At 31.0% G+C, this 27,143-nt stretch overlaps 1 protein-coding gene across 13 annotated transcripts in view; it reads right to left on the bottom strand.

Annotated features, from left to right (window-relative positions):
* Positions 1–23,572, bottom strand: part of LOC143234051 (hyccin-like) — an 82,936-nt gene extending 59,364 nt beyond the window's left edge. For 2 of the 13 annotated variants that reach the window (XM_076471076.1, XM_076471077.1), the window contains exons 1-5: positions 23,370–23,516; positions 16,774–16,878; positions 11,490–11,586; positions 10,759–10,866; positions 1,721–1,855 (exon numbers count right to left, since the gene is read on the bottom strand). In XM_076471076.1, coding sequence (XP_076327191.1) covers positions 1,721–1,855; positions 10,759–10,866; positions 11,490–11,586; positions 16,774–16,793 — 360 coding nt within the window. In that variant the 5' untranslated portion in view covers positions 16,794–16,878; positions 23,370–23,516. The other 11 variants (XM_076471086.1, XM_076471079.1, XM_076471084.1 and 8 more) reach the window with 11 other exon arrangements.
* Positions 23,573–27,143: the final 3,571 nt, after the last annotated feature.

Below are 27,143 nucleotides of genomic sequence, written 5' to 3'. Positions count from 1 at the left end.
TCAGACCCAAAGACAACCCATTCCAGAGATTAACCACTGTGTTAGAAAAATAAAGTTGTCTTACTTGAATATGACTTCTTCCCTGCCAACAATTTATATTTGTGTCCCCTAGTCTTATCATTCTCACCACTAAATATGAAAAAAGATGATGCATCAACACTATCAGTTCCCTTAACCACCTTAAATACCACAATCAAATCTTATCTGACTACTTTTTTATGGAAAAAAACAAGTTCAGAGATCTTAATCTATCCCCATAAGATAATCTTTTCATACCAGCTATCATCATAGTAGCCCTACTCTGAACTCTTCCAACAATTTAATGTCCCTTTTGAGGTAAAGAGCCCAACAATGAATGCACTATACCAAAAGTGATGTAATCAAACACTATACAATGATAATATAGCCCATTTAGACTTGTATCCAATATTTCTGTAAATACAACCTAAAACCCTAGCAATATTGCTTGGATGGACTGAGCAAACAGAATATCAAGATATTTTTCTTCCATGACACTGCGAAGGTTATACCTTTCAAAATTATACTTATAATTTAAATCCCAATATCCCGAACAATTATCTCACATTTAATAAAAGTTATAGCAATCTGTTACTTATTCCTCTAACTCACCAAATAATCAATCTTTTTGTAAGGCAGTAATATTCTCCTCACAGCCAACAACACCCAAAAGTTTAATGTAATCATCAAATTTAAATTACCATCTATACACATTATTCTGATGTGTTTTTTTTTCATTTCCGCCAATGCACATTCCATTCCAATGTATTGTTTTATGTGTTCACCTATACACAGTTCATTTTGACGTATTTTTTTATATTTTAACATTCATACACTTCAAATATACTTCATTGAATCTTAATGTATTTCTAAATATTTACACATATGCATGCTGCAGTTGGTCCTCAGGTATTCTTTGATAAGGTATTTTTTCAGTGTCCATAAAAATAAGACTTGTTTTTTTTATCTGATAATTAATGTTTTTATTTCTTCTTCTTTGACTACCTTATATCCATCTTAATAACAAAAAATCCAAGAACTAAAGTACTTAGAACATTGTTCAATTTAGACCATATTCTAGTTAAAATCTTGATAACTGATTCTAGGTATGTTCCTAAGAGGTACAAAAACACAAAGTAAAATGGGTATACTTTGTCTCTTGATTAATTCTTTTACAATTTTGATAAACTTCTAAGCACATTTATTTTATTAATAGCTAAACACACACACACACACATATATGTATATATACACATTAAATTAATAAAAATAAGAGCTTAGTCTGCATTATTTTCTTACAATTTTTGATTGAAAGAGAAATTACAAAAAATAATTTTTATTTCAGTACAAAATGTGAGAAATCAATCAGCATACTGCTTAAATGTAGCAGAGGGAGAGAGGCATAAATTAAATGGTTTTAACTATTATTATCTTCCTAAACCTTACTGGAAATTTATCAACATAATATTCCACCATTAACCCATTTCCTTATTATTTTTCTTTAAAATCTTGATTCATTTATTCAATGTTTTTGCAAATAATGAACAACTGTAATATAAAATATTTGATTTATTATTATAAGAAAGTAAATTTAAATGGTTTATATATATATACCCAAATCAAATAGGAACAATGTCTTGAATTGCTACAGCAACAAGGTAGAGCAATGGATTAAAAACTGGTGTATCTTAGTGGCACCTACCTTCCTTTCGCCACGAGCTACGGCACATAGATAAATACCAAGAAGAACTGGAAGATACTGAAGAGTAAACATCTGTAGATCAGTATCATCTGATCTGTAGAAACTAAACAGCTGATGACAAACTGATTCAAGAAGCTTTAAGAAAAAAACAGGAAACAGAAAAATTTTTAAATGAATATAAGACAAATTAAGATATTATCCAACACAAAATATTAATGTAACAGTGAGAATTTCACAGAAATATGATTAATAAAATAAGAACTACTGTAGGAGCTTGCTGGCTCTTACCTGTTGTTCATTTTCCTTCAAATGAAATACCTTATATAGTGTTACCATACTAAAAGCTCTGGGATGTTACTCCATGAAAAAATTAGATAAAATTTAAATTTTTTTAAAAGGCTTTTCACTCCACTGCTGGAATCTTTGACAAGAACAATACTACAAATGATTAAAGAATATAGATTTGATAATGTACAATTGAAAACATCAATTAGTAAAAAAATAATCAACAATAGCAGTAAGGGTTACATTTTTGGAAATTAAGTCTTTACTACAATACGGTAAAAAACAATAAAATGAAATATACATATTCCCATGTGCAAGTGCACATACACAGACATATATACATACGTATATATAGTACTATAGTACAGCTGGTTAGCTAAGATTTTATTACAATTATGCATTTGGTGATAAAAGCACTAACTTTTGTGTACAACTAGAGTAATACATGCCTAAATATTTAAAAATGGGAGCCATTTGAAATTGCATCTGTGTCTAAAGCTTCCACGAGTTCAAAGTGATCACTATAAATACTGGCTGTTTGCAGCCTGTGACCTAAGTTTAGAATATAAAAATATAATTCTCATATGCTTTACACCCCGTCAAACTACTCCATTTGGTAAATTGTGTGTAATGCAGCATTATTAACATAAGTTTAGCTACAGTTCTTTCTTTGTGTTAGATGATCTTCCAACTTACTTTGAACTGTCACCTTAAAGAAAATACAGAGCAATCTTAAAACTGAATTTTTACAATTCATCACTTGTTCAACTTTACATACATTGAATGTCTTGTTTATGTATCACATGTCCCTGTTACTAAGTACGCAAGAAACGAAACACACCAAGTTAAAGCCTATCATTATATAACTTTACATGCATCACTGTTCAATATTCAATTGATATTGAGATACACAATGTATTTAACATATACTGCACATGAAATAATTAACCAGCTCTATGATACAATAATAATTAGATTCAGCCTGTGTATAATTTAAGATTATTATTATGGAAGTCCAATACTGTATTTGTACATTTTATTGTAACAGTTGATATAACAGTACTTGCACTGACATTTACTATGTTTCTTATCTTCGGAGTGAACATTAGTGTAAAGTTGGTATCTGGTGGTAAACTGTAAAGTGTAGATATAGACTGCCAGTAGTTATTTTAGCAGTAATGAATGGTAAATCCACTTAATAATGTCAAACACTATGCATTATTTGTCAGGAAGACACAAATGAGCTGGTACAGTTTTGTGTTTCTTCTGTGGACACCCAATGGCTCTGACAAGCTGCATAAGACACCCACCTTTCAGCCGGACACGCATGTGTGTATGAGTGCCACCCTTACTAAAAAATAAAACTTCTGAGCAAATTCAGTAAAGGAGACATGATTATTTTTAATGCAAACATCATGCCAAGTGCATAGTACATTGTACAAGAGCAGCTGTGAGAGCCAAGCAAACTGATACTAACCAGTAGTGCATGCTCTCTGACTTAGCCTTTGATAAGCTTGTGATGCTCACTAAGGAGACCCATACAGAGGAACATGTTGCACCAGTCTTTAAACTACCTGAACTAGCCTACCTCTATGAAGCAAGAATGGAACAGCTTGGTGTGTAAATGAGAACATACACTACTTGGCTGAAACAGTGAATATTCCAAGATATATGAGTTCACACTAAGGGATGAGATGCCTTTCTCACTTTTAATAGAAATATAGGAGATGTGTTGGCCAAAGTCTGTCAGCAGGATAACGCCATTGATGAAATTCACCTTGCTAAGGCAGCAAAAATTATCTGCCGACAGCTGTTTGACAAATGGGAACCATCTAACCATCTGAATGAACACTCTACAAAGCACAAAAGAAGAATTTAATTCCTAACACATTGCTTGCATTTGCAAGTATGTTTCTGGAAGAGCCAGTATCAAGGATCAAACTCATAACTCTCTGACACCTGCATCTCTTGCTACTGCCCAACTGCTAAAATAAACAGTGTCAAACACAAATGTACAGAAACAAACAATAATGTTACATCAGTTAGGCAAAACATCAAACAAGAAACTTCTGGTCCAATATACACTGGAATGATATTACATGTACAAATTCACAAGATAGATTGACAGGTTACATCACGTCGGCCTCAGTATTTCCTATGATCATGTGCTGTCCACCTCTGTTCAGATGGGCTATATGAATTCTTTGAGAGAGAGAGAAGGTACACTGTCCATCAAAGCTTTATTGCAAGGTATACATATCTGCTGCTGTAGACAACATTGACGACAATCCATCTTCCACAGCATCCAGAAATTATTATTTTTTCATGGAACTGCCATCTCTGTCATGCCAACCCAGTTTTGCTGGGGAAGGCACCAATAATGACATAGTAATATGAGAGGATTACATGATTTAAAAAACCAAAAAACAACAGCCATTTGTCACACTACTACATTAATGTTCCTCCAACAGCTGTAGACATCAAAGGGGTATCAGTACCTGCAGATGTATCACTATCTCTTAAAAGAGCAGGAGGGCTGCAAAAGTAATCAAAGATGTGAAATAATTAATTAATGATGTAGTATTTTACATTTCTGCATTTCCTGCTTCATTCTGCCAGTAATTGATGTAAATAGAGAGAATGTTTTTCAGAAACACAGGGTTAAATATATATTTGGCTCTCATACTATCATTAGAAGATCACAAAATACTATAAATATATTTTTCACTCACTCTTTTGAATTTTACACAAATGATTGTGTTACCTTCTACTGCTGGTGGCCAATATCGAGCTGTATAATTATGTCATTTCCCTAACTGTTGCTCACCATCACACAGAGGGGAGTTCCTGATGACTCCCAATCTAAAAATAAGCACCTTGACGTGTAGTTAAAATGCACCCTGTTTGATGATTTTATCACAAAATACACAATTGGTTTGGCTATCCACCCCACTATAACCATATATTACATTTATATAAATATAATGATACAAAATAAATATGTATTTATTTATATAATATTAGAATCTGTAATCATATTTAAGGTTTTCCTATAGAATGCTGTATTAATGATTCTCATCCCAAGAAAGCAAAAAGCATCAACCTAGATAATTATTATTGGTTGCTGGTGTTTCTAATAGGATAGAATGACAAGAGAAGATGATCAGTGTTAATTTTAGTTAACTACTGGTTGATGTGATAATTTCTATCAAAGACAGTTTATGTGTGGTGGGTAAGTGTCTTCCCATTTTACAGCTGTTGTTCAAGTCACAAGTAAACAACTATAAACCAATCATAAGTATTACAATTTCAAAATACTATTCCCAGGAATGTTTTATCATAAGAGGGCCAACAGACCTTAGTGCATACTGGTGGGAAATTTCACATTCTCATTATTTATATTACTGTATATGCAAAAACATTACTTCTTTCACACGGCTTTCCCACTATCTAGAAAGAAGAGATGTATAATGCATAAAAACAAAAATTTCACGAATATCATCTGAAATTCTGTTGGCAAAAATTAAGGTTTTTAAATTTCTTTATGTTGAGTAATATAAAGTTCTTATACATAATGAAAAGTAAAAATCTTAATTTTTACCAAAAATACTAGTGTAATCTTATACTACCATGAGAGATAAACAATATGAGCAAGTTTTTAATACTTATATCACATGGAACTAGAGTGGTATTTAGAGATATCAATAAGTGTTCTTTCAAATAGAATAATCACTCTACATAGTAGACTGAAATAAAAACTGATGTCATAAACCAGTCAGTACACATATGAAGCCAAACTAGAGAAACAGATAGAAATTTGTGGTACCTACTCATTTATTTAATATGAGTTAAAAACCCCAAAATTCTAATTACTCAGACAAACAAACAGTGTTCAGGAGAACACTAGTCCACATTTTTCTTTTTTTAAATATCTGTACAATACTTATACTTTACAGTTTTCTTTTTAGGTTATTAACATCTGCTACATTTGTACCTGTAGCAGTGTTACTGCTTCAGGAATCTACCAATATGTATCTGTCTTTTCACTCTGCCTATGAAAAGGTGTAAGGGTTAAGTAAGGACAGTGAATAACAGCTTCAGACGGTAACATTCTGCAATGCTTACAGGTGTCAAAAGAACAATCAGTCAACCAGATGCTCTTTGGCTGTAGTTTATATTCTAAATTACATGCATCCTACTCAAAAGGAACAGCATGGCTTAGTGGCTTTACCACTTGGTCTCAAAGTTGGGTAGTTTGTGAGTTCAGGGCTGGTCCCCATTCTGCTATAGTGTCCTTGAGCAACAATTTTACCTTGTTTGTTAGCTCATCCATTTGTGCCATTTGGTTAGGTTTGTTGTGAATTTTGCACAAAGCTACTTGAGGGCTATCTGCACTAAATGTCCCTAATTTAGTAGAAAAAGATTAGACAGAAGGCAGCTAGTCTTCACCACCCACTGCCAACTCTTGGACAATTCTTGTTACCAATGAATAGTGTGGGATAGACCCTCACTTAAACATCTCTACAGTCAAAATGGTGAGCAGGTTTGGTACGGCATAGATACAAATCAGTAACCCACAAATTGCAAATTGAGTGCCCTAAACACCTAGCCATTCCAAGCCTCTTGATAAAGAACTAAGAAACCAATGTAAAGCTACACAAACAATAAAAACTCATTGCTGAAAGGGCAAGTATGTCCTGTGGAATGGAGATTCAAACTTGCAGCCCTCAGAATGTGGATTGAGTGCTCTAAACATCTGGCAATGCCAAGCCCTGTGCCACTTCAAACTGCAATTTGAAAGCACTGGCCTTATATGCCTTACAAGAACAAAAAGGATTTACCTTTTCAACTATCTAGTCAAGATTAAAATAAGCATGTTTTTGCCTAATGTGCTTGCACTTTTCAGCAGTTGACATGTTATAAAATCAACAGTCAACCCCACTAAATGTTGTGGAAATAATTTAACAAGCCTTTCTACTTTTTTTAATTATAATTAAAAATACTATACACAGTTATACACACAAGAGAACAACATTAGATCTTAGTTAGTACCAGACTAATAATAAATTATAAAAATATAACATTAAAACAAAATTATATTTTTTCTACTTATATCATCATATTTTCAGATATTTATAAATTGTTCTTCTCATCAGACTGGGTATAGATTTCAAGGGTTTATGAATTTCATCTTCATTTTTCTTTAAACAAGTTTAATTTTTTTTGCAAAAACTAAAGGAGCACCTTTATGAATATTGTATTACTTTCACATACACACAAACAAAGCTTATCCATTATAGCAAAAACATCTACAGCATGTTTCTTTTTTAACCCTACACAAATAAAATTATGATATATATTGAAACATCAGTGTCTTCTTTTCATAGTTTATTTTACAATTTTGATATATGAACACATCAAGTACAACACAGTAAATATAATATATGTATATGTCAAATTTTGAGAAATTGAAGAGATTCTACATTCAATATATCCTAACACTGTACAATGTTAACACTACTGGCATGTACCAACTGTCATAGCAAGTTTTACTACCTGTAATTCTCAATTTGCATGTGTCCCAAAATACAAAAGTAAGAGAAGCCTGTTATGTAAAACACCTTCAAAAGCACAGTCAACGTACCGATTTTTTTTTTTTAGAAAACTTCCAATTTACATGCTTTTAAAAAAAAGATGAAATCAATGTGTTTCTTATCAACACTTTATTAAACAAATCACAGCAATTAAGGCCTTGGGATCAAGGCAACTCTTAATTTTTGTTTAAAATGATAGTTCATGATACTTTGTGCAAGCAATCTTGAGTTGTTTGTAACTGCTTCTAGTATTCATGATCACTCAGTCTAATGGCTTTAATTAACAGGAAACAAATCTGACTTTACTACACTAATGACAATTACAATATACATATTAATTGCATAGGTAATAGTTCAAACATGTATTTTCTCTCCAATTTATTTTCATGGTGCAAGTTATCATAAATACAAAGACTCATTCTACTGGTTTAAGCAATTATTTGTAAAATGATAGAAAGTAACTTAAAGTATACAACTCAAAGTGTATAATAATATTTTACAGCTGAAGGTTGTTGATGCTTATGATAGACAAGAACCACTATTACGATACATCAGACACAAGCCAAAAAGTGAAAAACACAATTTGGTATAAAATACCATAACTAAAATAATAATAAAAGATTTGTTTCAAGCAACTCTGTGATGATGAGTGCAAGAAGTATCATTTCTTAACCTCAAAAGTACATGAACTGATACACAATTTAAAACAGGAATCCACAGATAAATCACCTATGCTGGACTATACATTCCTTGGGACTCAGCACATGAAACAAATTTCCACACATTTCAACAGAGACCCAAAAAAACTTTGTACCAAATTTGGTGAAAATCCAACAACAGCTGGCAAAGCAATAGTAAGAAAGGCAAAAAATGTCCATTAAAACTGCAAAATGCAAAGCTCTAAACTTGTGTTTACAAACACTTAAACGTTTTTGTCAAAATTGGTGAAGGACAATTTACAGGAGACAAAGCAATGGTAAAAAATGCAAAAACAACCATAGAAACACAATTTAAAAATTTGTATGTACCCCTTGATGAATCTAATGGGTCTCCATACTAATTTTGGTGAAGATCCATTGACATCCTACAAAGTATTTACATGAATATACAAGAGAAAGTGCTATTATATTTATACAGACTAACAGTGTTGCCCATATTTTTGAAAAAAAAAACAACAACAACACCTACTTTCTCCTTTTCCCATTCCATATTTTTATAATGAAAAAATATTTTGTTAATTTATGAAATAAAAAAGTAAGGAAACCTTTTCAGCCAAACAGGATAACCTTATCTCTGTTCCCCATCCTCCATCACTTCTCCTCAAATAGTAAAATGTCAAATGTAATATATTTTTATGAATGCTATACTGAATTCAACATTATTACAATGATAAACAAAATACACTACAAATAAAATGCATTACTGTACTTCATAATTAATTGAAAATTTAAAAAATCCATTTCGAGGTATCAAACAGCCTGGAGAGAAAAAAAATAGAGTAAAGGACATTTGCTGACTTGACTTTAATCTCATTGTACAGAGTAAGTAGTAAAACGTAAGCATTACTCTTTTTACGTATTCTGTTTTATGGCAGATGGCATGGTTTTATTTTATAGGCTAGGCCTACTGTTTGCTTTTTCACACACAATATTTTGTGTGTGTGAGAGGTTAAATAGTAGATGTTATAATTAATAATGTATATCTAAAAGTGCCTATCTATTCTACTTCTAATAAAATAATGATAATAATACAATTTCCAGGTTCAACCCATCTTTTACCTCATGCAAGCACTCTAACTGTTATGTTGGCTTGACTTTAATCTTACTGTACACAATGAGCATTATAATTTAACCCTTACTGTATTCATGGATACTATTTTATGGCAAATGGCACAATTTTATTTTACAGAATAGACCTACTGTTTGCTTTTTCACATACGAAATTTTAATTCTGCATATGCTTCTTCTGTGCAGGAGATTAAATATATTATGTATTAGTAGATGTAGAGTTAATGATCTATAACTAAATAGGTCTATAATGCTATAATCAAAATTAAATGTTAACTCAAAATTACCAAAAAAATACCTAGTCTGTGAAGAATTTTTTGTCTGAAGGATATATTAACAATAAAGTTACCATTTGTGCTATGAGACGACAGATGCTTAAGTCAGAGAAAAACTGCTGTTTTCCATACATTCATGTGACAAAAAGGTGACCTGCACAGTGAACTCGGCAAACAAACAAGTAAGCAAACAGAAAAATTTTGAATTTTATACATATATTTTGTAAGAGGCAACATGAACAATAATTACGCTTTCCAATTGAGCCTCATTAACTTAAAATAACATAATATTTAAAATTTATTTGTGAAAAACCTGGTATCTGCAAAGTAGATTCCTCTTTGTTGAAAACTGTAAGATGATAGCTTCCAAATCTTAAGTAACATGAACAAATTTACTATAAAATATGTAATTAAGTATTATCAAGCAATATGAAGACCATAAATGTATTTATTCTTAAAAAATTTCTTTTATTTTTCACCTCCATTAAAAAAGAAATCTTTAACATATAAAATACTTAAAAAGTTGATCTGCTGTATAATATTGAATAATGAATTCCATGAAATGTCCTAACATTATTCACATATTTTGAATAACTTAGGTTACAATATAGCGAAGTAAAGTGGACTCAAAACTCCTTAGATACAATATAAAGACTGCTTTGGTAGGATAGATAATGTTTTTCCAGTGAAAACATTATATCATTTCAACATTTCACCTTGCAGTTTCTTATGGAGGTTAGTTAATGTGCTTCAGTTGATGTTCTGATTCTAAGAGTACAATTTGTTTACACTACACTATGCTACCTTGTACCTCAAACACTTTGATTTTCTGCAACACATGACTCAATGACTGACATCTATTATCAATAAAAATCTCAAAATACTTTTTTATGCAAACATACGCTTATAAAAAAACATTTATTTTCCAATTCACTTTGGTTACAATATGATTAGCATATTTTCTTGCATTTCTTAAAGTGATAACTTAGAATTTTACTGGTATATCAGTTAAGGATTGGCACTTGGGTAGATATCATGTTTTATTTCAGTGTTGAAAAGTAAAAAGTCCATAGTTTAAGAAGAAGATCCTTACTTACTCCAACATGATATTTCTTTTCTTCTAATACTGTAAAAATTGCCTGAATCAATTCACTGTTTTGTTTGATGGTTGAAGCAAAACTGTGCACTTCTGCCAAGCTGAGGTCCTGGATATAAATTAATACACAAAATTAACCAGGTAAATAATATCTTAAATCCATAAAAAAAAATTGTTATTCAAACAGTGAGAATGCAGGAATACATACTTCAGAGTTATCAAAATTACAGTTCATTTTGTATTAAAATCTTACTTGAAACTAAGTTACATTATAATGTTAACTTTAATGTTTCCACATTGCTTCAAATCTTTTTTAACTGTTCATCAGCAACTGAGGTTGGCATCATATAATACAACATTTTGTGTGCAACATTTCAAATGTGGCATTGCAAAAACTAGCAAATCTTTGGGCATGGGTTGGTAGGTAGATTTACAAAAGCCACTTAAGGTTAGCTAAATATACAATCATCTTGGTATGATTATGCACAAAAAATGATAAAAACTCATAAACCAACATGAAAAAAATATCAAGACAAACAAGACACTCAAATGTAACACGACTCCTAACAATTACACTAATTTCAAATATACTGTTCACTGATACAAAAAAATGTATTAAATGTTCCTTTTGGTTATATTTTAATGGGCATTTCTGTGTGTTTTTTGTTTGCAACTGGTAATAGGTTTTCGTACATATAGAACTCTCAATGACTACAGATCTACACATCTTACCCTGTAATCAGCCAGCCATTCCTGAACAATAGTGTCAGCCATACCCTTAGCTTCATTCTTATTTAATGACACAGGAGCCACGATAATGGTTGTACAACTGGAAAGAAAGAAAAAAATATATAAAATTGTTTATTTTATTCTAATAGCTAATACACAGCTACTTGTTAGCACCTTTCTTATAAATGTTTTCAAGTCACTAATGAAGCTTAGAATCACTAATTATACTCCCATAACTTAAAAGTTATTCAGAAAATAATCAGGCCATCAAATAACACAGTTGCAATCATCCCTAATTATTCTTTTAAATAATTCATATACACACACACATACACACTTACAAAACCAAAGCTGCTTTCAAAACAGCAATTTTAACGTAAACATCAGTTCCCGTCTTTTGGTTAAAGATATATTAATTCTGTTCTGTTTGACATGTGCGCTCCTACGTGTACTTTCTGTAAACTGTACAGGAGTCTTACGCGAAAACACTCTTTGGTTATAATAAAATATTCTAAAGCTATTTATCCCTAATTTTGCAGAAAATTAACTACGAATTATTTCGGTATATCTGGATAGAAACTATGATTCGATAAAAGACGAAGTACGTGTATCACCATGTGATGTTTCTTGAAAACTTTAAAAACTGTATGTGACATCCAAATTTAGCGTAAAAAACAAACAAAATCACAGGGGTCACTACTGCAGCGTCCCCAACAATATTCTTATGCAAAATTACAAAATGTTTAATTAAGTATGTATAACACAACACTCAAAATTATGTTACCGCCGCCATCACCAGCTGAGTTTGTAATACTATCTCCTGGCAACGGTATATAACAAACTGAGTTAGGTTCGGAAGAATTTTTTGTCGCTAACTGTTGCTTTTCTTTTCTTTCAAAATACCTCTCATCTAAAAAGACGTTGGAAAAAAATTTTATAGGAATTGTAGTATATAAATTACGAGGAACCCTAAACATAAATCAAATTTATCTTGATTTGACTTAATTTCAGAATATTCAAGAAATCTGAATAAATCAATTCAAATAAAAATCGACAAAATTTTAGAACTTTCGACAACTGAACCTGTCTTTATCAAGAATAATAGTATGTTGATCAGTTATTATATATAATTTATTTACACGTACTAGCATTCTATTTACATAAAGAATGGCCTCTTCCTTCTGAACTACACACTGAATAAGCGAAAACAGGAATCCAGTGATAAAGTATGAAATAATTCTAAATATACGCTAAACAACATTGAATTTTCATCCTAATAATATTCTAAACATATATAACTATAAACGACTGTATGTAAGTCGTATGGGGGTCGAGTTTTACAGCACTTTTACACGAATTTCCCCATAATGAAATCCCCTTTTGTTATTGCTGAATAATATAGCAATATATTTTGTGGGTATCTATCTATACAAGCTACTTTATATAATTCACCGAAATCAAGAGGAACTAAAAGAAATCACTTTTTGAACAACAGTAGGTCATCTTGAACCATTTGTGAAGATCACTAGGATTTTATGTCAAAGTTTACTGATAGCAGCAGCCACAGCCGAAGCATGTCACTTCGAAACGGTTAAACTTAGGGAACAAGTTGTACTTTCTGAAGCTTTTCTCTACGTTTTCTATCTCAACTGTTCCTGATTTCAAATCACTACAATTGTCTCAAACAGTTTTTCTGGAGTCGAAACATACGAATCAGCTTACAATGAATATTAAAAAAAAAAAAAGAGTTGAAAAAGGACGAAATATTACAACTTCCGTAAAATTTTCTTTCATTTCGCACAAAGCAACTAGAGGGATATCTGCGCTAGCCGTTCCTAATTTAGCAGTGTAGGACTTGAGGGAAAGCAGCTAGTCATCTCTAACCACTGTCAACTCTTGGGCTACTCTTTTACCAACAAATAGTGGTATTGACCTTTAAATTATAACGTCCCCCCCCGGGTTGAAAGGGCGAACATGTGTGGTGTGACCGGGATTCGAACCCGCGACCCTCGGATTGCGAGTCGAACGCTTTAACCACCTGGCTATACTGGGCCAAAATCGTTTTGAAAGAGACATTATAAATATGACAAATAATCTGTATTAAAAAAACCTTAGCACTAATTGTGATTAAGCCTATTTCACATCATGTATCTTAATTATATTTTATTGGTTAATGCACGATTTGTAATGAATAATATAAAGCGATATCTATATTTTATTGGTTAATGCACGACTTGCGACGAAGTATGTGAACTGATACCTGTATTGAATTAAACTTAACTCACAAAAATACACACAACATTCATGCCAATATAACCTTTTTCGTTAAATCTTAACATACGTTATCTATTTTTTTGTTTTGTCTCTTTTACTTAATATTTTATTATATATACATATAATTTTTTTTTTCTCCTCGGGTCGCTCGATCTAATTCTCAAATCAAAAGTGGGGCGAAGAGAAAGTATCTTTCTGAGCACCTCTGGTTATCTCTAGTTCCTTCGGGGACAGGGAATTTTAAACTGAAATAACCATCAGTATTTTGTTTGTTTAACATATATAAACGGTATTTTCCCTTGAGTTGGTTTTCGTTATAGAATTTGTATTGTAAGGCTACCCTGACTTTGAAATTCCGACATCAGTTTAGTTTTAATAGAGAAATAATAGCTAAATTAATTGGTTTATATATATATGTTTTTGTTAAGCTCCAACATGAAAAATTTATTTATTGTAGATAAACAGCACAACCACGAATTTTTTAATTATATATACCCACCTTCAAACTGAACAATCGAGGTAGGGTTGTTTTGGTTTCAGATATTCTTGCAAGCCCGCCAGAGTACTATCCCTAATTTTGAACAGAAAACCAGACATGAAGCAGCTATTCAACAGCACCCACAACCAACGTTTTTGCAGCGATTTGACGAGCACTGTGAACCCTAATATCCACAGTCCGGTACAATAACAAATGTCACATCCAAACAGCCTCCAGAAAGTATTCGTGACTTCACGTTTTATACTTATTCGTGTGAACTGAACACACTATTTGGTTTGGAGAATACTTTTGTATTATTATTTGTTGATTTTTATTTTTTCTTTAGATGCATTGTATTAACAGCGCATAATTCTTTCCTAAATATATCTTTTCTCACGTATACAGTTTTTCCGAAGTGGCTAAACGAATTAATTAGTCGAGTTACGACGTTCATAACAAGTTTGCTTTTCAAGAACTGATGTAAACACAAAGTTTGTACGCATTTCATTAACCAGTTATGATGCTTTACTACCGAATATTTTTTTTAGTTTCTTGGAGATTTCTTTAAAACTCAATGAAAATATATGAAATGTCAGAGTTTACATACTACACCAATAATTAAAAGTTAAAAACATAACAAAGTCACCTTAAAACCACCTTATCGTACCAAAACCGGAAAGACTTAGATTTTAACACACCGACGGTTCATCTAAAATACAATTAAAGGCACGGAATAAGTTTAAATGTATAAAATATAGGCGAATTATAACATTATATCAATTTATTCTCGAAAGTATAACAGATAATGAAAGGAGGGGAAACAAAACTTTAATGCCAATTAACTCTTGACCCATCACAGGTCACAACTCAAAAATTTCCAAATGAATTATGTTCAGTAAAGTAGTAGATGTACAAGAACCATTTGGTTTGATTTTTGTTTTGGACATTCGCTTTCAACCACTCGAAAGCTATCTGCACTAACTGTCCATAATTTGGAACTAATAGACAAGAAGGGAAATAGCCACTACCACCCATTCTTTTCTGATCAAATAGAGCGGTTTATCGCTCGTTAGCTTTATATCTCGTTCACAAAACCCGAAGTTTCATCTCTTTTTGTTTTTAACACAGAAAAAAAAAAAACAGGCCATCTACTGTACCACATCTGTCTTGTACTATGTTTTTGGAACAGTTGTTGTTTCTTCAAGAGTATTTGAAGCCAGTGGTTATTTTGGCTATCGCTGCTATATCAGATTGCGAGTCGAGCGCTCTAACTACCTGGCCACGCTAAGCCCTCCTAGTGGCTCAGGCATTTTAAAAAAAATTTCTCTAGATAAATGTAAAGATCGTGGAAGTAAGGTTCCCCGCTGAAACAGCGGTAAATCTTTGGATTTGTCCGTTTGTGAATCTATCTATACTTATAATTAATCTCTTCACTTGTGAATCTATTTATACTTTTATATCTTTCTCCTTTCCTGTAGTAACACACACACACAGAAAAAGGACTTACTGCAATATTCACACTTCTTCCACTGCTAATACAAAAATGCCAGCATGAAATACCCTGTAATTACAATATCAAAATAACATAGCCCAGATACAACTAAAAAAAACTACTGGACTGGGTTGCTAAAATAACATATTACATATGTTCAAACAACTTTAAGTAGCAAGTACGTTCAATAATTAGATCTACAGATAATTAAAACTATCCCTTCAAATACAGCTATCATTACACAATCAAGAACCAATTTACGATCTGTATTGTAATCACACACTCGGTTTTCTTACACATAAAACCTTAAAGCAAAGTAACAGAGAACTGGTCTGGGTTGACATTAACTGTACTGTAATCACATACTCGGTTTTCTTATAAAATCTCAGAGCAATGTACCAGAGGACTGGTAAATTGTCTGAGCTAACCATCCTGTATTCTTTCTAATCAATTCTAATGCACAACTAAATTTAGAGTATTAATTAACTTGAACTTCCACATTGGATTAAGTTAGAGAAATGCATTAACAAGGTGAAAAACAAATAGAAGATACTGGGCTGGTCAGATGAAGAGCTACATCCAACATCTGTTTTTAAAATACCATGTCCATCTGATTCTTGATTCCACCACTGTACTGCCACTTCATCTTATCTTTTGTCTATCCCAGAGATTGCCAACTTACTGTTCTTAATGTTCACCTAGTATGTTTCAATAACTGTAATTACTATGCCAATGATGAAAACTAGGGCATGATGTAATTAAGTTAATAAAATGCCAATAGTTATTTTCAAATAATTGTAAAAGTAAAAAACATCCCATAAAGGCAGTTTCTATCAGATTTGTTAAACATACAAAAAGTAGAAGTTTTATATTACACATATATACTATACATACACACACATAAAGCACAAAACTCATCACAAGTTTTATATACATAATTATTATTCACATGTATAGACTGTAAAGTATAAAACTTGCCTTAACACACTTTGTAAATGTCACTCACAACACAAATATAAAACGAAATTGCACATTTAACATACTGATAAAATGTTTTCCTCATCTGGCAAGGTCACGTTATCCAACAGCTCAGATCCTACGATAACAACTTCAATAAACCTATAGTCAACTTCAACGGACTACTTCATCTATAATAATGGGAGGAGAGAGGTGATACCATCAAACTTTCGATGAATGTTTCCATGGTAACTCAGGGAACAATAAGATTGTACAGTTCAAACTCCCCCTCACTTCTCCAGCCTCCTTGATACACACACACACACACACACATACACTTAAACACTAAAATGTACTTTCTAAATATCATGGTTCATTGATTGAAGAAACTTATTAAATTTTAAAGTGATGTGGACTGATGCACAGTGAGCATGTCAAACAGTGATTAATGAAAGTGCTACAGATAAAACACACACAAGTGTTGGGATACAGTAGCACTTTACATTTTGTTCTCACCACTTACAGACATGTCCTCCAACTCAATTTTCTGCAATATGACCTTCCAACTCCAAGTCTAACCAACAGGTGCTGAACCACGTGTTTGAACTACCATCGATTCACGGTTTAATTTAACATTTTAATAAAGCTTGCACTGAAGACTCTACCTTTCAAAAACTGACTTCCTTGGTTTCATGAGAGATTTCTTATATGTACAAATTATCAAAATGTATTGTTCACATTAGTTGCTTCTTGATAAATTAAACATAAATATACTGGTGAATGTTTGGTTTAGCATACTTGAACCACTGAACAGCATTAGTTTAACACACTTGAATTAATGCAGACCATTAGTTTAACACACTTGAACCATGGTAGACAAATACACTTGAACTACTGCAGACCATAAGTTTAACACAGTTGATACCCTAATCACACATAAACCTTGGAATCTACTTTTTATGTAGACTATTAACAGGCCCTTCAATAGCAGATCTTGAAAAAAGTTAAGGTAATTTTAAAATTGAATTAAAGAACAAAATTAGGAGTTTGACATAAAAACAGACTTCATAAAGTTTGGAGGCCTATATTAACCAAACACTCATTAAATATATAGTATAGGATAGCACTGTGAAGATTGCTTTGTATATACACACATTTCAGAAGGAAAGTGGATAATTTTTAATGTCATAATGTTTATCATAAATTATATTTCCTGAAACATTGCCATTCTAGCATAAAATGTAGTTGTTTCTCACTCGAAATGTTACCATTCTAGAGCAAAACTGAATTGCATCTCTGCTGGAATGTTATTTTCATATGAAATAGAATTAAGTATGCTGAAATACTGTTCTTTTTGTACAAATACTGAAGTAATGATTAGAGAACATAAAATAGTCAAAATAAGCAATGCATGACTTAGAAGTAAATTATTCTACCATAGAATGAATTTCAGATACCTATATTATCATGTAGCGTACCAAATTAGAACTAAAATACAATAGCACTACAATGGAGATGCAAAAAGTCACTAGAAAGTGAAATGTGATTTTTTACAAAGATTTAGACTGCATAAAATGGAAAGTTTAATTTTTCTTATAAATAAGAAGACAGTGAAATTTACAGTGAAATAATTTTTAAACAAGTGCATCAACCTGTCAATAATAACTTTCTATAGACAATTTCAACTACAAATTATAACTGTATTTGGATCAACATTTTGACTACCTGTAATAACTGAATGCTGATCAATAAATTAAACACCAGTAACCACTGTGTATGAGCCAACAATTCAATGCCAATAATAACTTCTTATTTACTGGCATTGGAAAACAAAGGAACATGATGAATCACCTTAAGTGCCCAGGACCATCCAGAAAGGGACCAGCAAAATGCTGTATCACAACCATGTTACAGCCTTTTGTAAGAAATAAGAATCCATGAATACAAGGATCAGCAATTAAGCATATTTATCCAGGCAACAATATGCAACATAATTAAGAAGGATCTATGTCTGCAAGAGTCTGAAGTCATGTGCATAAAATGCTTCCATGACATACATATTCAATTTTGTATACCTTAAGCAGCTGGAGAAAGAAACAGGCATTTATACATATTACGTTAATAGAATAAATTTTGTTCTGTAATATTTTCTCTTCTGCATGATTCATTTTTTGAGACTAATTTCTTTAGAGTAAAAATGTGATTCTGAAGATGGAACAACATGTAGAATTTTGTATGACAAAGTAACATCACAATAACATTAACACGGCAAGCATATAATTTCAACAACTGATTCTTAATCATCTCATCACAGATACTGCTTTCTATAAAATGTAATATTAGTCTTATCTCTAAAATACAAAAAACTTACAGCTAAAAGTAAAAAATTGACTCAATTACCTGAGAGTAGAGCTTGGCAATTTATTTTATAAACTATTTGTAAACAAGCTCAGTAATTTTGACAGGCCTTGTAACCACTACATGACTATGAAACTATACAGATACATGACTGTACTAAGTGTACCTTAATGAAATTTGATAAGCTTTTAGTAGATATTACAAATCTGTTATATTCAAAGATTAGATTTTTTAATAAAGTATCTTTATGAAGAACTTATCTGTGAATTTATGAAGTTTTTACTAAGCCAACCTGAATAAATGGTGATTTTCATGCAAATTATAAAATATTTATTTTTATCTTACAGTTGTCATATTTCAATTGCATATCCTTTACAACCTCTTAAATGAATAGCAAAAGTTTTTTTATATAAATATACACTTTATCTCTTACTTTTCCTACCCTAACACTAACTTTAGAGAAATACCCTGTATTTAAAAAATGAAAATAATTTTTTTTCTTAGAATGACTGCAGATTGTAATAGATAATTACAATTATTTATTCTTATGAAATAAAATAAAAAATGCCCTTTTTCTTTCTAGAATGACTGCAGATTATAGCAGACAATAATTATTTACCCTTAGCAACTCAAACTCCAAATAGTTTTTATCTGATTTTATAGTTTTACTGCTCTTTGAATCATGTCTAACTAGTGCAATAAAGCAATAGATCATGGAATGAGAGATAAGGGCAAATAAAGTATCAAGTTGTATCGATTTTATGGAAGAATATTTTTTCATTTAAATTTTCATACCTAACCTAATAAGTTTATAATCTTTACAGTCTAATTACTTTTGTTAAACAAATACCAATAAGTTAGTATTTGCTTTAACCTCGAGACCTTTTGCACTCAGGTGCATGGTTTAGTAAGCCTACATATTTCACTGTTGGTTGTCTAAAAATAATTAATGTAGCTTTGAAATATGCATTTTATAACACAAAAAATATCACACACTATGATGTTTCTGAATTACTGCACCTTTGTCTCACTTACTTAACCTATAAATAAGTTCTGAAAATCCAAAATTTCTTGCAGAAATGACTTCAGTCCAAACACATCAAGCTCTAACAGTGAATTATCAGCTTTTACAAATAAAACCAAGCAGACAACTGTCTGAGTTACAGAATAAAATAATTTGTTTTTTCTATTGATTATAAATATGTTCAATAGTAAAATCAGAGAATATTACAGACATTTCTTAAAAGATAGAAGATATGGGAGGGGTGTGTTACAGTGGCTTGAATAAATATGGTGACATTTCTTAAAAGACAGAAAATATGGGAGGGGTGTGTTACAGTGGCTTGAATAAATATGGTGATATTTCAGAATATACAATATCAAGCTCTTCTTGATGTACTAACTTGTCAACACTAATGTCTTTAATTTGTTGAATAATCTATACATATGATCTATATATGAAAAGACATACAACTAGCATATTATATGACTCTGAAAGTTACATTTTAATATAATCTTGTAAAATGAATGTGGCAATGCACTTCAGCTCACCCACATCGACAGTTAAACATCTTAACTGAGAACTTTAAAGAAGCTTGATTATCAATTCTACAAATCACAAAACTTTACACAGGACTCATTAATTTTTTTGCTTACTAATCTTTTAGATTACTTCCAAATATATAAAATATGCTATGTGATAACCATCTGACATCAATAGTCAGTATATATTGTTGAAACTGATCCTATACCCTTTGTTTATTTGTTTTTATAATTATCTAAAGCTTGCCTGAACTTCAAACTTCTGTTATGCATGAGGTTTCTAAAATGCAAACATACATTGACCTAAGTTATACATCTTGAATAGGATATTACTAATTTTATCATACAGTGTTACATGCATAAATAATTCATGAAGTACTTACTTAATGGGAAGTTTTAATATTAAAAGTAATTTAACATATTTCAGGTTGAGATCATAATTACTTATTCTAAGAGTATTCTTCAAAACTGGCATCGTGCAGTTGATATACTATGAAAAAACAACATTAAAAATGTTATTCCTAAAACCTACAAACTTGTAATGAAAACAATTATAGTTGAGAGGATGCAATATATGTTACTTACATTATTCACTGAATATTCCAATATCGGTATCTTAAAATTTGGGTGATGTATAAAACTTTTCTTAGGATGTATAAAAAACATACTTATTCTACAGTTTACTTCATAGTTTATTTGTTAGTTTTGATGCTCATTTCTTCTCTTTGTTTTCCATGCTTTGTGTTTACTACAATTTATATTTTAATCAATTTATTTCAATATATATATAAATACATCGTTTTCACTCTTAAATGATAGAGTAAGTGAACATTGAAACATTTAATGAACCATGTAAACGAGAATCTTTTTCATCCTCTCAACCATATGCTTCAGTATGAAACTCAGTTTTGCTTATATACAATTATTTTAGTACAATGAGCAAGCATATTCAATGGTATAACAAAAAACAGTTACCTTTATATCTTGAATATATCATTGCTTGCAATATTAAAAAAATCTGAGCTATTCTCACTCTGATCTAAAGCAATGCTTGGACACTAAAACTTTCTTGAATATTTCACAGTTATCTGTAAGTGCTCATTTAAAAAATTCATCACTTAATATTTTTTTAAAGAAGTTGCTTTAATAACTAACAATGCTGTCTTCACACCATATAACTTGTATCACACTTTGATACATTAATTTAGTGATATACAAAATGAAATGATTTTTCCTTGATGATGAAAAACCCACTTGAAATACAAATGCATCTCAGAATGGCTGGTATGCGTATTAACACCTGAAGATGACCTAGGAAGGTTGAAAACATTATTCTCTACTTATCAGTAAAAGTGATAATACCAAAACCAGCTATTTTGAGATAAATGATTTTTCCAATACTAAAAAAAAACTTAAATGACTAAGTTGCTTTAAATTTTTCTCTCTTCAAAAAGAGGTTAAAAATAATAAAATCTCTTTTAAAGACATAAATAATACAAACAACATATGTCTATATAAGCTTCTCTCTGTTTTATGTTGATATCATATAGGGATCAAAACTGAAAACAAAAACCCTCCAGATAATATCAGCCTTGCTCCGAGATTCAAGATTTTTACTAACCCAATCAAGAATTATAAATGTTTATTATTTTCACCATAGATAACTCACAATATAAAGGATTTTGTGCTCTATCAATAACTTCTTCCTTCAATAACACAGATGTTATTTTCAAAATCCAATTAAACCATTGAAAGAACATACAAATCACAAATTATTGAAAAAAAAAAACAGTAATATGATGCATAGCAGTCTACTCTTATAAATTCTTTTCTCTATTAATAATTTACAAAAGCTTCTTCATTTTTTTATTTTTACAACATTTTGTTTGCTTATGTGATCACTATGAAGTGCATACAACTTATGCTAAAATATAATGTAATTGTTTGTTGCATTTTAAATACTGATCTATTAATTAAGTTACTCGATCTATAGAATTTTTAAGTATATGTAAGAACAATGCCAAAGGTTTTCTTCTTGTATGTGTTTGTATCAGGATTTTGTTTAGGTTGAAAATAAATTTCAGATATGGTAAAAAAAATACACAAAAGTATGCCATAGTTTTGTTAATAGTAGATTAATTAAAATTTATATGTAATTTGTTGGAATTATTTGTAATTCTTCTTTTATTAATGTTGGGTACATATTTTAGTCTGTTTACAATATTAGCTTTTGAACAGCAAAATTATGATTGATTTTATTCAGGTTCGTGTACCTTAAAGAAACGTTTTGGTATTCCTTTACTGGTATGTCTAAGTTATATCCTGTTTCACATTTGAAAAATGCCAGAAAGTTATTGGATTATATTTTGTAAATATTTCCCGGAATGTTTAATTCGTAGTAAAATTTTGGTAGAATGTGCTTGATATTATTATTGAACTGGAATCTAGTTGTTTAGGATAGGGGATTTTGTTAACCTTTTTCAGATTTCTCTGAGAGTGTATGCTCACACTTCGTACGAAGTAATTGAGTTCGGTAAAATAACGCGTGTATGCGTGCGTTTTTCGTTTATATTTATTTCGAACAGAAACATTCTCATCTCTATACCATTCACTATCAACATAAGGCCTAACACTAATATTTAACACAAACTTAGAGAACCAGGTTAATAACAGTAATATCAAGTATAATACATATGCAAATTATTTGTACGAACAGTACTTGTACTTGCACAGCGGTACATGGAACTGGAAGTTGGATTCTTGGAATGGAAAGTTGAACTACCTTTAACAGTTCGAAGTTGGATGAGTGGATGCTTTTAAACCATAATTAAATCTACATTACAACACTCGCAAACAGAATGATTATACTTAATTTATCAATTAACTGCTATACTTAAATATTACATCGTCTTTAATATTAGGATCCACCCCTTACCCTCTTTAGTCTAGGTTCATAATTTTTCAACCCAGTACTTGTGCTGCTACCTTCACATTTCTAAGATTTGTTTATAGTAAAAATCAACTGAAACAGTTATAAAATGTATATATATATATATATATATATATTAATAAAATAGCCAAAATGTCTGTCTTTCATGCCCTGTACCTCCTGAACAATTAATTGTAGAAATATATTTTATGTTACTATAATTATTGTCGAAAGTATGTTGTCAGAAAAAATTATTAAGTCTTGGCAGTTCCAAAAATGTCATATCGATAGCACAGAAAACCCTCGAGTAGCTTTGTGCGAAATTCAAAAACAAACAAGCAAAAAAAAAACGAACGATATCAACATCAATCCGTCAGTTCTGGTATACTCTAAATGACCAATCCGAGAAAACAAAACCACTGAAACATTTCTCTTGTGAGAATAGTCTTGGATAGAAAAAATATTGGAATTTTTCCATCAACTGTTTGAAAGAAATATTTCGAAGCTAAGAACATGGGCGAAAATGACGCATAAAGAAAGAAACGTATTTGAATATACATTTGTTGTTGTTCAGTTTATATGTGTGTGTTAGTATTATACACATGAATGACTTTATTGCACCATATCGATTAAGTTGATTTCAACTGAACTGAATATCTCCTTTCAGACACATAAAAATGATACATATAAAAAGCGCTCACTTCAACAGTGGTCTTTTCTTGTGTTCAGAAAATGAGAAAAAAACGGTGGAATTCAGCAGAAAAAAAATCCTTCAGTTACTTAGTGAACCTGAACCATCCAGTGGTGGAGGCATCCATCGAATCGAAAAGAAAACATTTTTGCCAAAAAGGGATTGTAGTCAGTCTCCTTTACTTAAAAACAAACGCAATGCAATGTTCCTTATTGAAATAACTCATGGAATGACAAAAGATTATTGTGAAAATCCCACTAGACAATCATATTACATATAAACTATGAACAAAGGTTTTGGATTCGCATCGCATCTTTTATCTTTTCACCACCATTTGTGTGTTTTCATTTGGTTTTAGTTCGAATTTCGCTCAAAGCTACACATGAAAACTATGGATCGATGTTAGTTAATTTTTATAGTGTGAAGATTTTTTTCTAAACTGGTGATTAAACAACAAATTCCTTATCCTATGCCTATAACTATTTTAATGAAGAATAATAATGTATAATAGTATTTTAACAATACTATGTCTGACACGAGTTTCACATTTTGCTTAATACAGAGCTCATTATGCCAGCTGGAATACGACAAACACAATAGCGATCGGAAGACAATATACATACATCATTTGTTTCAATAACGATTTCCTAGCGAGAACGCCTTTTTAAGTTGGTAAAGCATGATCATATGCAATGATATTTATCAAAAGGCATTAAAAGAGGAAAACACGATGTGTTTTAAATCAATTGGTATAATGTGTTCTGCTATTGTGTAGTTTATATTGGATTATTTAGTAAACATAAGACAAATCCAATCCATGTAACGACGATAAATTAACTTATCTCGTCAATAACGTTTAGTATAATTATGTTGACTTGCAAGCTTAGTTGCATAAATAACGTTTCAGCATGAATTCAGAAATTTACAAGAACATAAGGCACTGAGGCTAATGGTACGTGCGCCTAATTTACTTAATTTAGATAAACAAAATGAACACACTTACTCATAGGGTAGTTGAATATCATAATAGGAGCGTCAACACTCACTCCTAACACTGAATAACTTTTCCAGCACTGAACCACTCTTTGAATACTATTCATTACTCATTGACTTATTAACTAATTTTTGCAATCTTGTTTCCATATATCACTCAAAACTTCTCGATTTTTTAACATTCGTGAACTTTCTAGAAATTAACGTCATGTGCACTTTAGCGAACATTTAAATTAAAGCATAAAAATATAACTTACAACACCGTCCTTTTCTAGACTGTAAACTCCTTTAAATAAACCTAACATGCAATTAAAAATTATTACAGTAAACTGTCTATTAACTAAATATTTTGGATGATTTTAGTTACCAAAGTGAAAATACACTTTATCCCTTGTTGCTACTTGTCTTACTGTTATTGTTGGCTTTTCAGCAGGTTGACGTTTTGCAGGCGAATTGTCCTTTGAAATCATCTATCAACCATTCTCTCATTGATATACTTCCAAAACCAACCATTGTGGGTGGCCTTTGACTTGGATTTTCTTTCCTTCTGGATTTTGTAAAACACACCTTTGGTACTTTTCAGCACAACATATGGCCTTCTCCAACATCTTCTTAAATTTGGGATTCATTCTCTCTTGCAGTGATGATGTCACAGTCATACGATGTAACCTTAATGAAACAAGTGACGATGTTACAGTCATACAATGTAACCTTAATGAAACAAGTGACGATGTTACAGTCATACAATGTAACCTTAATGAAACAAGTGACGATGTTACAGTCATACAATATAACCTTAATGAAATAAGTCTTATCAGCATTAACATCGTAGCCATTTTTTTACCACCTTATTTGATTTTGGTTTTTCTTGGGTAAAGTTATATATGACATCTTTATGATACAGCTCCGTCAGAGCTCTCTATTCATTAATCTGTCAAAAAATACTGGAGTACTCGGTTCTGCTAGGTCCCAGCTAGTATATGTAGATTTATTGCGAATAATTTCTAATAGGCCTGTTTAACCTTTTGATGGTACAATGATCACTTTACCTGTTGTCGTTGGAAATACTGTGAAAGACATGGCAATTACTACGATTTCCTACCTTTCTTCAACAAATTGAGTAGTACAGTTATGGTTGTAAAACTAATGTTTATTAACATTTTGCAAGGTTTTCCCACGAAGCCATAAATTATTTTCCTTCACACCAAGACAATAAATTAACCTAATTTCTCTTTTTCCCTCATGTCTGATTTTTCTTCTTTTATTTTATTATCAAACTGATCTCAGGATAATGTTTCTTGAGTTAATAACTGCTGTTAACTTTTTGCAATCTTAGTTGTAATGAACACGTTCCCCACAAGTATAACAGTTTCTTCTTTCTTGTATTTGCTGTAAGAAAATACTCATACACTTTTAAATTATTATACATTATATACATGTATATAGATTACTACTATTTAGAAATAAATTATTAAACTTATTTTTCTCAAAATATGAAACAATAAATGAAAACGTAAGGCAAACGATTATCTCAAATAACTACACTGATACCATAAAATTTCTCTCTAATTTATTAATTTTACTAACTAAAATTTATTTCAATTTTATAAAATATGAAACTTCAAGCAGATTTAAGACACAACCTACCTCATTTAAATCTTGGATCGAAAAAAGATGGTAGCCTTTTCGAAGACTAAAATAACCGGGAAAACATTATGGGGACAGGACATTGTAAGCTGCTGATTAATTATTCACATATATAATGAACTAAGTGTATACAAGGGACCATTTCAAAATTGGAAAGAGTTGAATGGAGCTATCTTGTTTGATTCAGTATATGAGCCATATCTCAACAAAGTAAAAAAGATATGAGGTTCTTATTGTATATTCTAGCTTTTCAGTATTAGTAATTTGAGTTCCTAATTTGTATGAAATTATAGAAG

The sequence above is a fragment of the Tachypleus tridentatus genome, chromosome 12, assembly GCF_004210375.1.
Source record: "Tachypleus tridentatus isolate NWPU-2018 chromosome 12, ASM421037v1, whole genome shotgun sequence".
Classification (NCBI taxonomy): domain Eukaryota; kingdom Metazoa; phylum Arthropoda; class Merostomata; order Xiphosura; family Limulidae; genus Tachypleus; species Tachypleus tridentatus.
The sequence above is the reverse complement of the archived record's forward strand: the minus strand, read 5'-3'. Positions and strand labels throughout refer to the sequence as shown.